This window comes from Paramormyrops kingsleyae, chromosome 3, assembly GCF_048594095.1.
Source record: "Paramormyrops kingsleyae isolate MSU_618 chromosome 3, PKINGS_0.4, whole genome shotgun sequence".
Lineage (NCBI taxonomy): Eukaryota > Metazoa > Chordata > Actinopteri > Osteoglossiformes > Mormyridae > Paramormyrops > Paramormyrops kingsleyae.
In genome coordinates, this window is record NC_132799.1 from 40,191,905 (window position 1) to 40,209,753 (window position 17,849).

The 17,849-nt window shown below is 41.9% G+C and overlaps 1 protein-coding gene across 2 annotated transcripts in view; it reads right to left on the reverse strand.

The window, feature by feature from the left end:
• Positions 1-896: 896 nt before the first annotated feature.
• atxn10 (ataxin 10) overlaps positions 897-17,849 on the reverse strand; it is a 50,695-nt gene continuing 33,742 nt past the window's right edge. For both annotated transcript variants that reach the window (XM_072710288.1, XM_072710289.1), the window contains exon 11: positions 897-1,173. In XM_072710288.1, the coding sequence (XP_072566389.1) occupies positions 989-1,173 (185 nt within the window). In that variant the 3' untranslated portion in view covers positions 897-988. The remainder of the gene's footprint in view (positions 1,174-17,849) is intronic.

Sequence of the window (17,849 nt, forward strand, 5' to 3'; positions counted from 1 at the left end):
AAAAAGAAATCTATTATCAAATAGCTGTAGCAAAATTCCACTTCATTTGTACCATGAGGAAAAACACGACTCAGAAGGGGCCAAAGACAATTGAGGCCCTGCCAAACCGTTCCAGCGGTGGAGAATTAATAGGAGGATTAAGAGGCGCATGCTTTAGGAACAAAGGGCAAAAAACAAAACGTTGTTTTATTGGGGGAAACGCGAGCTGGTGAGGAATGAAAAGATGGCATGTGATTCAAAACAAGGACCATCTGGATAGCGAGAAAACAGCATTTCCCATGAAGACAGCCCAATGGGATGTTGTTTTACCGATGGAATAACGAGCTCGACCCCGGCGTGTTGGAGACCCAGGGCACTGTTTGACGTAGTGCACGCACACATACAAAGTTGGTGTCTGCATGCTTCTGAATCCGATTTAAGCCCCCCCCCCCCCCCCTCAGGGGCGCCATTTTTGAATGTGGGCGTAGGTTTGAAGCATTCCAGCAGCAGTTCGAAATCGGGATCAATGTGTCCGCATAACGGCAAGGCTGTCACACCGTGTCCCTGACGGATTTTATTCCAGTCTGTTCCCCTGGTGTGAGCGGATGGCTATCGAAGGTCTTCAAAGCTTGCCAAACAAAAGACGATGAGACAGTTATTTTCCCCAAAAAAGCACGCAAAAATGAAGATGCAAATTAATGAAGGATGTTAGAGGGGAAACAGGTAGATAGCGACACCACAGCAAAGGAGACCCACCAGCTGCAAGGAAATAGTGACGACACCAGTCCTCAAAATGGACTTAACTTTCAAAGGGACTTCACTAAATGGCAGACAGCTAAACCATAAGGGACAAATATAAAAAAATACCATTGCTATTCATGTTGAAATGTCTTTGTGGGTGAATAAACAGCCATGGGTGGTGTGTTTTTTTGTTTTTATTTAGTCTCTGAAGCAGCATTATTTACAGTAGTTGTAGCCATGGGTCTGGAGAGAAGCCTCCCACCGTCTATCATGGCTCCTTGCGGATGGGCTTCAGCAACAGCCTGCCGTCTCTTTCCTCCAGCCGGAAGCCCATGTCCCGCAGAGCTGAATCACTGGCCACGCCCCGCCGCTCCAGGGCCTGAACCACCGCCTGGTTCTCCTGGTTGTTCTCCAGGAGGATGCGGATGGCGAAGACAGCCCATTGGCTGATAACTGTGGATTTCTGAGGTCAAGGAAATACTGGTCATGTGACACTGGGTTTTTGTTTACATTTATGCAAGCAGTACAACTTTGAAGCGGGTGAGGCTCAGCCCTCCAGAAAACCTGTGAAATTGGGCCTCATTTCCTCCTTCATTATCTCTCTGACAGGCAACAATAAGCTGATAACAATAAGAATAAACATTTCAAATGTGCACCCTCACACAAATCTTTCTGCTTTTTCCACCAAATGCCGGTGTAAGCTGTGAAAAGGCTAAGCTTGCATCCACCTGCCCCTTGGCACCCAGCCCATGCTCCACACCCCCCCGACCCTACCAGTGTTCCTGCACCGGCCTTGTGAACAGACTGCTCTGCTGACCCGTTCACAACAAAGGCCCCGCCTGCGTGCAGCAGAGGGGAGCCTTCGGCTGAGCCGTCACAGGGAAATCGAGATGTTGGTTTAGCTGGTGACTAACCAATGACACAGAGTTTAAACAAAGCAGCAGGGGTGAGTCATGCAGCTCTGGGGCCTCCGCTGCCCAGTGGGCCAGCTAGGCCTTCTCCACCAGCTTCTGACCATGCGTCCCTTTGATGTTCTCAGCATCTCTGACGTGGTGGGGGGGGGGCGACAGACAACCCACAGCAGTGGGACCAGATCTGTCCTGACCACATTTCTCCATGACGTTCTGCGATTCAAAATGAGGACATAATGGATGAGGATGTCATCTGTGACACACCAGACAACCTGACCACGTACCTCCATGAGGCGTTCTGACATTCTCCATGATGGTTTGGCCAGACTTGGAAGGACACAGACCTTCACAATGGGGCAGAAGTGCATGGAGTGTGGTATTCTGAGGGCCCTCGGAAGGTTCCAGAGTGGGTAGGATGTCTGGTGGCATCCCTTGGACTAAAGGCCACGTGACTCCGATAACCTTTCAGCCCAAGGCAGTAAACTCCAAGTTATGAGGATCCAGAGTCAGGTTCAGGGAGGGAAAAAACTACAGGTCTCTCAAAGGGAAAGCACCTCACAGATTAAGAAAAGAAAGAACTCAAAGCCATATTGCAAGGTGTAAGCAGGGAACCATATTGAAAAAAATACACCAGTTCAACCCTCTCTACTATAGAACTGCCTGGAAAACATACTAATCCTTATTGTAGCTGAATGTAAATCTGTTGCTTCTACTAGAGCCAAAGAGAAAACAAATGGTTCTTTCAGACCTAAATACCTCTGAACACAAGCCACGAAAAATCCTGTCAACAACACATCTCATTTTGTTTTCTTCTATCTTCAAATTACGGGCTGCGTAGAATGTTTTGTCACACGGTCAATTTTATTTGTAAAAATGGGCTGAGAGTCCGGGAAAGAGGGAAAGAGAGGGAAAAGATAAACAAACCTTTCTCCTTTCGGAGCCTATCGGAGATCGCTGCACGGGGGAGAGGAGTAAACTTTTGCGACGGTCTGGGGAGGACAGGTCCGTCCAACACAATGACTCTCACAGACTAAGTTGAGCAAATTGCTGACGACTCCCCTGCATTCCAGGATCACTCCTCTCCACTCAAAAGCACTGCATTAACTTGGAAGCTCCCAGTGAGGTCAGGATTAGGAAGGAAAACTAAGTGGAAGTGGGAATCTTTACAGGAGGATCTGCCTTGTGATACTGAAGGACCAAGCAGGTGGACCATACAAACCAAGCAGTAGGTAACACAGTCTGCATGGGTACCAGCTGTCTGCAGGTCAAAACAAAAATACAGGTGAACTGGAGAGGAGATCCCAAGCAAGGATGTCACATACCTGGTGCTTCTAGATCAATAAATAGTGTCAGTAAGAGTATGCTATGGACCAAATCCAAGAAACCCTGGGGGTGTCAGCTAAGCGGTCAGGGGTACCACACCGTTCAGCTGGTTCCAGAACCAGTACATGCTGCCTCTATACCAGCAGACAGACCAATGACAGAACAGTACCTTTATCAGACAAATCTGAATAAAAACTGTATATAAACCATTATTACCACCACTGATCTCCATCATGATGGACAACAGCAACCGGTACCCTAAACAACTCTGTTCTGGGTTGAATTTCAGGTCACGGTGAGCATTATGAATATTACCTGAGTTATCTTGTTAACACACCCCATCCGGCCTAGCCCTTCCTAGCCTGGCAAAACTGAAGTAATTCAGAGGATTAAAACAAGTGCAAACTAATATTCTCATTGCCCTCTCGTTGCACTGACCGCAGAGGTGAAATTAAACATGTTTTAAACCACCTAATCCCAGCAACTCCATAAGCACCATTATTGTGTGCTAAGCTTCCCTTCTCGGATGAGCTTCTAATGTTCCCATAGCGACCTCAATAAGAACAGGGGGCCTATTTGTTGCAAATCTGCATAAAGGATGAGCCCGAAGTAACCACCACACAGACTTGATGGGAGAAAATCTGTGTAAATGCTGGTGACCATTGGCTTGGACAGGTTTTTTATGCCAGCCCGAATCCCCGCGAGGGCTGACCCCTCGTGCGGGGAGTGTGAATGCCATTGGGACCTTTCCTTTTGTTAAGAAACAGAGCAGAGTGCCCAGGAGAGGAGACCTAAAGGGGGTGGGGGGTCTGAAAGCTTTAAACGATGGCCTCACTTCAGGGAGCACCTTGGAAACCAGGCCTTCAGCCAAGAAATGGCAGATAATCTTTTAAGACTGGGAGGAGAAGCCATAGAGACAGAGTGGGATCTGTTCTGAAACGCTCCCAAATCCCCAACGACATCGTGAAACTCGGAGCTGGTTTCTTAAAACCTGAGACGTTCCCTGGGCCGGGAGCCCGCAGTTCGACGGGCAGGGCGTTTAGCAGGCTGAAGCTTACAGAAGGGAGGTGTGAGTCAAAACAGAACAGCGAATGGGTCTCAGAGTATAACTCACATGGGGAATCTCATTAAAATAACACCGGAGCTGACTGAAAGGGGGTAAAGCCGGTTATCCATAATCATGCAGTCAGCTGTCACATCCATGCTCAAACACACCCCTCAGCAGCTACAGAGAAACCAGCCATGACATTCAGATCAGGGTAAAAAAAATGTACAGATACGTGTGCCTTTCTACTTCAGTTAAAAAGCAATGATATCTTAATAGTGTGTTTTTTATCAGTTCACTAAGCACTCTACTCACTTAATATTAACAATAGTCCTCTTCTACCGAAAAAATACTGTATATGTTTGTCTTTGAGCCTTGACATCCATCTGTCAGCAACAGATCTCTTCACACAAAGCAGTCCCTTTCCCGGTAAATGCAGGCTGCCTTTAATCAGCTCACTGTATGACCAGGAATCCAGTCTCAATAAGCCCACAGGGCTCCCAGTCTTGCCCCTCGTCCCCCCCTCCCCGATCCAAATGAAAACACCACATACCGCTATTGCAGAACCCCTCAACATGCAGCCAGGCCATGACCCGTGCGACGGAGAACGGGCATATGTGACGCGGAGCCCTGCTGCAACCTCCTATTTGCGTGCCCTCAAGTCAAAGGGCAAAGGTCACAGTCAATAAGCTTTACCTTACAGAGACAAAGCCACACTTGGTCACCCAAACAAAATAGAGTTTTAACTTAAAGGGAAAAAAAAAGTTTATACATCACAGTCATATTCTGAAACTCCAGTACAGAAACATTACACATTCAATGACACACACTGCATTAACTCCTACCCGAGTGTGAGTGCTGCATCAGCTAATAAAATGTTAATAAATAGCACTTAGTACATGATTCCTGCTTCAGCAGAGTCTGGGAAGTGAGTAGGCAAAGATATTCTGGTAGAAACAGGCACAGCGAGGCCCAAGCCAACATGTCCAGACCACAAGGCCCAGAGAAAAAAAAATCTCGTTTTACTAACATTCCTTGATGTGGAGAGAAATCCACTTTTCATTTAAAGTGCCACTTAGGATTCAAGTCATAGTCTGTACTGTTTCTCAAAGATTAGGCCCAAAACACACAAGGCTGCATCGACATGGGTTTGTTCTGGGCTGAGGTGAACTCCTGCTGGAATCGATCCCACGGGGCTGGGATTGCTAGGGGCTTATCACTGATAAGCGGGTTGTGCAACACCTGGAATTACTGTGTTTATGTCCCCCCCTAGGATGAACTTGGCCCTGTGAAGAACATTTTGGATATAATGTATAGGCCAGCATCTCAAGGGGACTGACTCTGAACAGAGGAAAAACCCAGGGTGTCTGTTGGTTGGCTAGCAGTAAAAACTGGGCGCCTGCATAATTGCAAATCATGATTGACAAAAGCTAAGAATGAAGCTCATGTGGAGCCTGTAGGAAAGCACAATAGACATGAGACTAATTCTCAAAAACACGCATACATGAATGGGAATAACCACATAGAAAAACACCCATTGTCAAATAAATTTCCCAGAATGCACCAGCAAATTCTTGCACTCAGCTGCGCTTAAAGGGTTGTTTGATGAAATGATGTCTTGGTCTGTGGGGAGGCTGAAAACAAGCTTGAAAAACCATACAGCCGAACAGATACAAACACAGGTAAGGAGGAGGGTGGAGTCTATTCTCTGGGCCAGGAAGACACTGGCTGTTACAATCATCTTTCAACCCATGGCTGCCTCTTCTGGGTTTGGCATCAAATTGCAACCACACATTGGAGGTAACACAACACTGTTTATAACACCACTGCTCTAGCTGTACAGGAAGTGACATAAAATATCACTGTTATCTGAACAAGCCTGTCCTGAAGCAGCTTTATGTAAATATTATCTATTTTCTACTCCAAACACCTTCAGGCAGCTGTTTGGCAATGTTTCGATGAGTTTTTTTAATAACCGGATGCATAGCACATAAAACTCTTGAGATGCTTTTTCTTGGCTGGGTACACAAGGTCTTTCCAGAGCCTTTAAAACATTCATCATTAATTTTGCAATTTAACAGCCAATGTTATAAGAATCAGTCTAAGCAGGTATGCCCCCCCCCCACCACCCTATCTACCATCACAGACACACCCGCAAGAAGTTGACCCTGGTGTGATAAGGAGTGAAGCCCCTAAAACTGGACTGCTGCTGCTATGTTTCCAGATCACTCCAGTTCTTTCACAGACCTCTGCGGCCCTGCTCACCTCATTGACCCTCCCCTCCCCAAGGCTGTACCTCTCTCATCAAGGAAACAGCTGTATTTGTGTGGTTGGCCCCTGCAACAGGTCTTCTCTGCCCTCAGTGGTACACAAGCCATTATAAACCAAAACAAAGCCACCTTACTACCCCTTTTCCACTGGTACTCTATCACTTAGATACACATCATTCAGAATGATGTCATTGTTGCACCCACCTCTGCCTCCCTACTGTTTCATGGAATTTGAAAAACTTCCTCTTTTGGAAGACACGTCTTACAAACGGCATTAAAACCTAAATACCTAAAGCTGAGTTAGTGTAAGAACTTTTTATGACTTATTACAGCATTAACTCTAAAGAATGCGGTTTCTTAAGAAAATGATCTAAGGATGCGACTAAACACACAATACACGCAACTAAAAAAACTGACTATACGCAACTAACTGCTTGCACATATTAAGTTAATTATCCAATTAAGTAGCATTCTTAGCAAGGAATGACCCTGAGAAAAGGAGCCCCACTGTTCAGGACTGCTATCCATGGCCCATAAGACAGGCTCAGCCACTCGCACAAGTTGGAGGCTTTGGCTGGCAGAGAAGCTCAAAGCAGAGGCCGGTAAACCCCGCTCATCCACCTGTGATGCCAGCCCAGGCTGATCAGGCCAGAGCCAGTGCGTTTGTTCCCACGCACAGCCAATCCTGAGACGGGGTTCATTGGTGGGCGAAGGCTGTCCAAGGGGCAGCTGTGAAGAGGACACTATCACAGGTGTGCCGTCCATAGGGACCTCTCATCCATGTCATTAGCGCTAATGTCGCGGATCCTGGTTAAACATTACATAAGTCTAATAAATGAGTTCATTCAGACCATAATCCCCTGTGTAGCAGGGATGACAAATGAAAAGGACATGAGCCAGGGGAACGGTAACCGAAGGCTGCGGGGGCTGTGGGTGTGGGAGGCAGCTTTGATTAAGGAAACTCAGGCTATTGATCTCCTGGATTAACTGCGGGACATTACAACGGAGTCTTGTGTTTGGCTGGCTAGGCTGAAGGCTCACATAACCAAGGTGGAAGCTTGCCAGAGGGCCTGAGGGCAAAGGAGAAGGCAGTGAGCCCCAGGGCCACACAGTGAACAACTGGGGGGTGGGGGAGGAATCAATGATGTCATCTCCCTAGCTCTTCATGGGTTCACTGTGGCGTTTTGCAATTGGACACAAAATGTACTATCCATTAGCAAGCAGTTAAAGCAGACTCCTGTACCACGAATACTGGAATTTTCTACATTACATGGGACTCAGACTCAAAGAAAAGCCAGTATTCCCTGCATGGATGAAATTCTCATAATCATTTAGCGCTCCTGGTTTGCTTCCAAGGAGAATATGAACAGATTGAAATAACACACCTAATATTATGATTACTGTCATTCTCTGCCCAGACCACAAAGCAACAGCCACAGGAAGTTCTGGATTAACTCGATCTCTGGGAATAACAGAGGTATAAAGCTATGGCTTACTACCTCTCCTGAGAAGTTTTAGGACAATAATGGGTTATACACATAACTGATCAGGGGGATACTAGGCCACAAATAAAGAAATCATTAAACCCATTCTGGTTCCTTCAGAAACACAATTACAACACTCCACATGTAACAGCACCACAAAACTCTGACCACTGACTGGATCCACTTCTGCCAAGAGTCAGTCCATAAACGTTTGTCTATGTAAATTGCATCAGCATAGGTCCAGTTCCATCTGTCTGATGCAATTTCAGACCATCAAGCTGCTCCCCTTTATCCTTTAAGTGCACTGACACCTGCCTCTCCCCCACGGTTACCCTGGTAACTCAACCACCTACAGAACCGCCATCAGCGTAACTGTGCTCTAACTTTGCTCCTTTCCCACATGAGCAAATCCACAGCAGAACCCGGGAGATGCATGTTGCCAGAATGTGATGACGGTGCGACACGTAATCAGCTGCAAGATTAGCCTTGAAGGCCAGCAGAGACCCAGCAGGGACACTTGTAAGGCGAGCCTGAGGTCTTAGCACGAACCATAGTCCAATGAGCACAAAGAGTGACCTGCACATGCTCATTCTGTGAGGGAAGGCGTACCAGCACAGAGTGGAGAGCTCTCATACAGGCAAATGCCTCCCACCGGCTTTGTCGCTCGCCTGAGGAACTCATGACTGCAGCTTAGACATGAGCACAAAACATATGTGCATTATGGAATCAGTGATTATTGCAAAAGCTAATGAGACAATCTTACCTTCTTCTGACGTTGCTGGCCATTTAAAATATTTTTAAAAAGTCTACACAAGTTGAGTGACCGCAACCAAATTCAAATATTAATCATTGTGTCAGAATGATCAGAAAAGCCTGGTGAGACTGAGGTCTGAAGGCTTGTCTAGGTGGGAGCCAAATACTCCACACTGACATCTAGTGTAAATTTATACAACTGAAGCAGGTCTCCTGCAGAGATGATCAGACTGAGGAGAGTGAGCGGGTCTCCATTCTCACGGCCTTGCCTGGTGTGTCAGTACTAGCCCACTTTCCTGTTAGCTGCAGAAACCACTATCACAATAAAATGAAACAAGAAGATTTCACTTTCAAAACATTCTCTTACATACAGGCCGACTTCAGAGAGAAGGTACTGGTCATAGACCTATGTACATACCCAGGAAGACCCTGGAAAGGTCTTATTTTAATAGTCTTGATCAGAATAACAAATCAATAAATGTCCAACAACCAAATAAAATACTCATATACCAATATGATGGGGGAAAATAGAGGTGTAACTGTTCTGAAACAGAGATCGAAACTGCGATACAAACGTTAATTTTTCATTTCACAATTAACACTTAATAAATAAATTAAAAAAATAAATAAAAATCATGAAATTATTGTTCTATAAGTTAGGGCAAGCTACACATTTTGTAAATTTTATGCATTACACACTTATTTTATTGTGTGCCATGTGACTATTTTGGTCCAATCATGAACAAGTGATCATGCCCACAATAAAAGCTAGGCTACTTTCTTTAGCTCAAGATGGATAACAACCCTGAGACTGCAGAACACTCTGGCACATTCAAGTCAGAGGTGTAGGAACATTCAAGTTATCCAGTAGAGTAAAGTAATTTATTTTTTAATTTACTTTTGCTTGTGTTGTTTTTTTCTTATTCATCTCATGAACCATGGATTTGGATAATTGTTACACCCCTAGAAAAAGGTCATTAGCTAGGCTTGAAACTGCATAGCTACCTCTGAGTTTATAACAATGACCTGAACTTCAAAGTTACTTGGGTAACATCCAAATTGTAAATTGTACATTCACAAATGCAAACTTTGTAAACAATATTCCTGAAAATTCTCTTTATGTAGTAACTGAACAAAGATATGTGTATCTGTGTGTATATACAATATATATAAACACACACACACACACGTAACAAAATTTCTCTGAAGATGTAGAATTAAAACAAATGTATCCACTGGACTGAAGACCTATTAATCATCTGCTTTTATCTGACATTATCCAGAGGATCTTTTTGAGAAATAGGTAGTATTTAGTCCCAATTAATCAAAGCAACAAAATTACAACTGCAAGCATGTTTTCCTGAGTTTTATGCCAATTTGCTGCCTTTGAACTTGTCAGTAGGGGGACGGGTGTAGTGCAGATTCACACAGGATGGTCCGTGTTTCCTGGGTAGTGCTGTAAAGGTACATGTATTCATTGTGTAATTCATCAAGTGCCATTCTGTTAAATTATTTTTGAATGAAATGCACAATGAAACCAATAAATACATTTGACAACATGGACAGAATCTAAATTCACATGTTCAACGCGGAAACCATTATAATTACTGAAGCTGTGAGTTGGTTACAGCTAGAGCTTGTTATAGTCAGTCGTTATCAGCAGTTTGTAATAAATTACACCAAAACTGGAGAGAAAGTAGCTGAAAGACTAACACTGTCTGTTGACACTTTCATAGTGAACTCAGATACAGTGGTATACACAAGTTTGGCCACCCTTCGATAAATAACATATTTTGGTCATTTTTAATGGAAAAGATGTAAACACAGTCTCTGTAGGAAATGAGAAAAACGCACTATATTTTCACCAAACATTGATGCATAGTTACTTTTTATGTCATAAATTGAACAAAGATAAAAAATAAAAACATTATTGTGGCACTTTGCAAAAGTTTGGGCACCCTACATAATCAGTACTAATAACACCTCCTCTGGCAGATATAACCGCTTGCAAATGCTTTTTATAGCCAGCTAAAAGTCTTTCAATTCTCGTACTTGGGATTTTCTCCCATTCTTCCTTGCAAAAGGCTTCTAGTTCTGTAATATTCTTTGGTCGTCTTGCATACACAGCTCTTTAAAGATCTACCCACAAATTTTCAATGATGTTTAAATCAGGGGACTGTGATGGCCATTCCAAAACCTTCAGCTTGTGTCTCATGAGGTAGTCCATGGTGGATTTCGAGGTATGTTTAGGGTCATTGTCCTGCTGTAGACGCCATCCTCTTTTCAGCTTCAGATTTTTTACAGATGGTGTGATGTTTGCTTCCAGAATTTGTTGGTATTTAGTGGAATCCATTCTTCCCTCCACCTGTGCAATGTTTCCTGTGCCACTGGCTGCAACACAACCCCAAAGCATGATAGATCCACCTCCATGCTTAATAGTTGGCAAGGTGTTCTTTTCATGAAATGCTGCTCCTTTTTTTCTCCAAACATGCCTTTGCTGATTGTGGCCAAAGAGTTCTATTTTAACTTCATCAGTCCACAGCACTTGTTTCCAAAACGCATCAGGCTTCTGCAGATGTTCTGTTGCATACTTCTGATGTTGGATTTCATGATGGGGATGCAGGTAAGGTTTTCTTCTGCTGACTCTTCCATGAAGGTCTTGTGGAATGGTGCACCACCACTCCTGAGTCTGCTAAATGTTCCTGCAGGATTTTTTGCAGTCAAATGGGGGCTTTGATTTGTCTTTCTGACCAGCATACGAGCAGTTCTCTCCGAGAATTGTCTTGGTCTTCCATATCTCATCTTGACCTCCACAGTTTCCCTGAACTGCCATCTCTTAATTACATTTCTCACTGTGGAAACTGCAAGCTGACAACGCTTTGCTATCTTCTTGTAGCCTTCTCCTCCATTGTGGGCATCAATAACTTTCATTTCCAGAGTCTTACACAGCTGCTTAGAGGAACCCATTTTTGTTCAGTGTCCACAAGTGTGTGCACAAGGTTTGAAGAGTCAGAGTATTTGTAAAGCTTTGAAAGTGGCACCAGCTGACATTTACTAATGACAGCTGTTGCCATGCATCAGATCTAATGAGCTGACTAAGGTCTGAATCCTCGTAAAAAGAATCGGAGACTTTGGAAGTCTTAGGGTGCCCAAACTTTTGCAGAGTGCCACAATAATGTTTTAGTTTTTCCAATTCAATTTATGACATAAAAAAGTAACTATGCATCAATGTTTGGTGAAAATATTGTGCATTTTTTCCATTTCATACAGAGACTGTGTTTACATCTTTTCAGTTAAAAAATGACCAAAATATGTTATTTAAACTTTTGCATACCACTGTATGTTGCTGAAAACACATCCAACATGTTAACTCATTTGAAACAACATCATCCAAGTGTCTGTACCACTGGAGCAAGGCAGAAGCAGCCTCTGCAAGTTAGTCTCTCTGTGACGCCCTGAAGCACTTTTGCTAGGAAATTCAGACTGAGCTAATAAATAACAATAACAATCCTAAATCCACGATACCGCACTGTGTGGAAAGTGTTAATTGCACAGAGCCCATCAGTGTTTTTACGAGGCGTTAACCCAATTAAAAGCTCAACTCACCCCAGTGCACCAGGTGCTGGTGGGAATGAACACACCTCTTTTTGCCCACTAATGGCATCGTGCATGAAAACGAGCGGCACCCATTCCAACTGACAGTGCCCGCCCCAGGGGATTTAGAACACGGGCCAGACTCTACGCAAAGCGTGCCCCAGATGTGGTACCCCGCACCTCGCAGATGCCGTCTCATCACCTGGTCTTGCCTGGGCGTATCCCAGTATGCTAGTAACCTACCCCTGGGGGGCAAAAATAAATCCCCAATGCGGTAATGGGGTTACTTGTGCGGAAAAATGACTGATGACAGTGCTTCGATAGATCACACGCATATTTGTACACATCCACGTACACACATCAATTCACACAAACATAAGGTACTTTCACACCACCAGAACTTTTTTCTGGAACCATAACCTTTTTATGGAACTTTTATTGTGTTCATACTGCAGGAACTCAGCCTGACTAATTCCTAGGAGGCAATTCCATAACCATCTTTTAGTACAGACTCCAGGTACTAGGTACTTTTTGTTCAAACACAAACTACTGGGGAGGCACTTATATCCAAAGCTTGCTGATTGGTTGACCACAAGCACCAGCACTAAGTTGGAAGTTACGCGGAAGTGCAGAAAAAAGATATAGCAGAGCAAAAATTGAGCAGATGGAATATTTTTGTACCCCAATCACATTTAATGCATCAATACATCTTTTGCTTGTATTTTCATATTTCTGCATTGGAAAATTTGATCACTAACCAATATACTTTTGTCTGATATCACCAGTGCTGGCAATAAAACTTCCTAGCACTTATTAGTTTGATAAAATTAAATCGTATTCTGTGGAAAACTAAAGATCGATCTGGTGACCAAATTTTAATAAGAGCCAAAACCATGTCATGGGTAATAAAAATAAAATATAAATAAAAAGCTGTGTCCTGTTTGGTACGCAATAGACCCCCCCCCCCCCCCAAAATCAAACAAATAACAAAATGACTTAATTACTCTCAGTCGTTCTGGCATGGCAGTGGAGTTTCATTTAATATTATGTGTGATTTCTATGCTTATTTAGCATAAAGGTCCCAGTTCCTGCTGTGTGGTGTGAAAGCGAAAAAGTTCCAGGTTGATACAGTCCAGGGAATTGTAAACCAGGAGCAGGTTTCTGGAACTTTGGTGTGACAGAGCATATACAAAACATTGCCTGCCAAAACAGCAAGAAATAACAGGTGAAGTTAATCTGGCCAATGAGACTGTGGTCATGTTATGGACATCTTTGATTCCCCTGCTCCTGTTAGTCTTCTACTCACATCTCTATACTGTACATATTTAAGACCTGAGATGGACTTGAACTTGATTTTCTTCTGAACTTCATTCACAAGCTCAAAAAGCAGAAAATCCTTGAGATACAGAGTGTTTGTTTTACAGAGCAATCTACCTGAGTTTGTGTGGGACTTAAAGACTGTTTATGTCTAGAATAAAACCCATATGTGCCAGAGTTAGTTGTACTGAGTTGAGGATGAACCCCAACCACAGAGGTGTTTATGAGCCAAGCAAACACTGAGGTCACTCTGGGCACTTTTCCACTGCACCAAGTACTGTATTTTGGTACTTTCACTTTTCCATTGATGGATGAGTACCAGTACCAAAAGCATCAAACCAGCTGGGGTACTTCTTTGGTACTTCGGTACTTTGGGGTCGGACTTGAAACGCTTTCTTTGTCAAATGTTTATGCAAATAAACTGCCTCTGAACCATAATACAAACACCGCCTTGAAAACAGGTTTGAACTTAGAAAACAATAATAAAATGAAAAAAAAAATAATAATAATAATAATTGCGATGTAGTTGGAAGAAGATACAACAAATAGATCAGAATGGCATGACAAGAAATTTAAAAAGTATTTTGTTTAATATACTAGGACAGCATGCATATAGCAACAAAGCATATACAGCATGCTGTCCGAGTGATGTGATCAGTTTTGAGGCAATTGGATTTATTTTGAGTAATAATACTAATTATAATAAACATTCACTAATAATAATGCTCTATGTATATTTTAGGCATAACTTTTACATAAAATTTTAACTAAATGACTCCCACCCCACACATTATTCAGTCTTCAGCTTCTGATTCATACATTCAACTTGAATTAAACATGAAATAATTAAGTCTGATTTCCGTTTTTTTTCTTTGCTTACTCTAATAGTTATAAAATCAATTGCATAGATATCCATTTCCTGTGTAATATATAATTTCAGTAATAAAAAACACATTTTGTGTGTGTTCCAGTGTTCTGGTCAACTCTGGTACCTCTGTTATAAAACTGGTAAAATCTACAAAAAGTTCTAATAAAAAGAATACAACCTGCATCTAGTGATGTCACTTCCACTGGCAGGAAACTATTGGAAGGCAGTGAGGCATGTCATGCTTATTCACACAATATTTTGTACAAAATGTTGAGGGTACACCAACAGTAGATTAATCATTTGTCAAATCTGTTATTGTGACACAGTGAATATCTCATTCAATTTCTTTCAATTTCTACAGAACAATAATATGATTAAAATCCATGAAATATCATTTTTGGACATGCCATGTGTTATCTGATTTGAGGTTAGTAAATGGAGTTAAGGCTCCAAAATGGAAAATGTCAACTCTGTTGCCATCAACTCTGTTAATGGTTTATACAGTTTAACGATAACAGAGTTAACAATGAGTAGCAAAGTCAAATGTTTTCCAATTACATTAAAGCATTTTGCATCATTTTACATTTATTATTGATCCTGGCTCATTTTAATGTAAGGGGTACATCCATTCTAGGTTAAGGAAACTGAATCATTTTTGTTTTTGATAGATAAATCTGTCAGCAGCTGAAAGGCAATGGCAATACAGGGCACAGCAAGATGCTGGTCGTGTAACAAGGGTAGAAAGTCTGCAAAAAGACAGAATCAGGTGGCACAGAAGGAGAAATTCAGGGCAGACAAGCAGAGTGGCTGACTTGGATGATAGGTAGCAAAAGTACAAGCGCAGGTAATGGAGAGAGGCACAGCGGAGATGCAGAGCACAGCAGAAACTGGGGGAGATGACATCACCATAAAGTCCTGAATCAGATCCTGAGTCACAGATATCCATTTTAGATTAGTGCATAGATCCATAAGGCTATAATTATTTAATATAGAGTCATGCCAAGGGTGTGAAGGAGCTGGTGTGGTGAAGCATTGGGGCCATGCGTCCTAAATGGGCTGCATAATGTCCACAGATCTGCAGAAACTCTAGCCCTTGACTAATGTGTTGGACTCTGGTTAGTGTACTTGCCTATGGTCTGGGCAAAAGCTTTATTCAATTTCTGGCAGCCCCTGAATTGGCTACAATATAATGTCCAGAAAAAAATGTTTTGAAAGCCATTTATTTTCCAGATCAGAAATGCATGAGACACGTGCAGTTATTATTCAAGTTCAAGAAAGATATAATAATGCAGATGCATTTGCTAAGATTAATTGTTTTTAAATAAGTTGGGCAAAACTATGGGTGGACAACTCATATCAATTCTGTTACTATCAATGTCAACTGTAAGGTTTTGTTTAAAAAATGATCTAGATACGTTTTATTGTTAAAATAATCAAAATCACAATGATCACAGCTGACATTCTTACTACATAGGGCTTCATTCATTTTTAAAGCTGTTTAGAGAAAATGCACAACATCTGGGCAACTTACCAGTTAAATGTGTTGATATTTTCCCCAAAACAAAGTCTTCTTAGACTTGTTAGATTTATCTTCTTCTTATGAATGGACGCAGAGACAAAAGTTCTCTTAGGGGAGATGGGGTTTAAAGTAGCATTATAATTGTTGATTATATATATTTGACCCAAATTGTCTATAACTGAGTTGACTCCTTTTTCTGTTAGTGTATTGTTTATCAGAATAAACATTTTAAATCTTACAGTTTTAAGATCAGAAAATGCTGAAAATGTTAAATTTAAATTGTGTTCTATGACAATAAAATAAGTTTAATTGGGGAAAAAAAAATCATTCATATTTTTTGTTTTCTTACTATACTTCAAATGTACCCACAATTCCAGAATAGGCCTTATAGCGATGTGATTTTGTTGTAAAAAAATATTGCGGTATTTATGAAGGAAAAAGGAGTTCAAAATTTCTCACAAACCCATCTTCAAGTGATTAAAATGGCAAGGATGTAAATGATTACAATTGTCTTGGAGAACGCATGCAGAGGTAAATTTTAAAATGATTTTTAAACATAAATTAGATTAAAAAAAATATATATTCCTTTTATAGATTAAGTTTTTCCCCCCACGACAGAGTAAAAATATTTTAGCAAAACTAAGTCCCTGTGCTATTATATCTGTACAGAATTGAAAGTAAGAAAAAGCCTGATTTTAATATAGCCTAATAGCGATGTAAGAATTGCATGTGTAAAACATGTGATGTTGGTATTAATATTGCACATTGTACAGCCCTATTAGATACTACAGTAATTTTTTTAATTCAGTACAAAATTCCCCGCCTCACGTTGTGATGTCATTCAGCACGGGTACCAGTTTTTACGCCAATGGAAAACCCAACAACTTCAAGTACCTTACTTTTGATACTTTCTCGAAGTACCAAAAGTACAGTACCTGGTGGTGCAAAAGTGCCTTGTTTTACTGTTGACTCTCACGTGTCCCTCACAGTTGATTATATCCACTGCCTCTCATCATTTCATTGTACTGCCATAGTTTTCTCACAGGAGGCATTACATACTAAAATGTATGTACTTTGTATAGCTGTTTTCTCAGCATGATGCTCAGCCATTCAGTCTGCTTTCTCTCCCTCCCTTGAGCTAACAGATCAAGGAGTGGATAAAAATGCTTTATGGAAGTGTCTAGAGAATATATCCACATCCTGGCATCATTCAACATACTGTCCTGTCTGCATTGTCCGTCTCCCAGTTCCACCAGCTGGGTCTTCTGCCTCTGATCTCTCAATCCCAGAGATGTCATCTGTGGTCAAGTTACTTTGATGTTGTTTACAACTATTTTTAATTGGTATATGCACTATTTTCCAGCTGTACTACTGAAACGTCATTGAATTGATGGGCTAAAGGAAAAGTCAGGAATAGTTTTTCGCTAATACAGGCATTTTATGTTCTTGAATCTCTATAATTGCAGTAATAAAAATGTCTGAATGCCCTGCCTTCACCTCAAAGAGACCTACTTCTTAGAGGGTTCAGGAGTATAACTGACCAGAGTGGCACTGTTCCTTTGGTCATCTGGTTTGACTGTCAGCCTGGAACATGCTTAAAATCTGTTCATCAGGATCACCATTACTGTTAAATCTCCTGCTGGATGATGGGTGTCTCTATAAACAGGGTTTCTCTTCTTACATGATTCATTCTATCCTTGGTTCTCCAAAACGCAAAAGGCATGGATCAAGCCAGAGTTATCAGTCACCTGAAAACAACTCACATGCCAGCACCGCGAGTTTACTTGCTGTAAAACTGCAAGTGAGCAGTCTACCTGATGATACTGATAGTTGAGGGGGAAACTGAAGGGACTCACATTCAGATCAACCAACCCACCAATGTCTATAGTTTTTTACCGAGATGGAAAAAATATAAACAAAAAAATAGAGCATTAGGGTTGAGTCCACATTTCCAGTGGAGTGAAATTAATTATCTATGCAAACAAACAAAAACGAGGGATGGATGGAAGATTCCTTTCAGATGTCCTGTCTGCTGTCAAACTTCC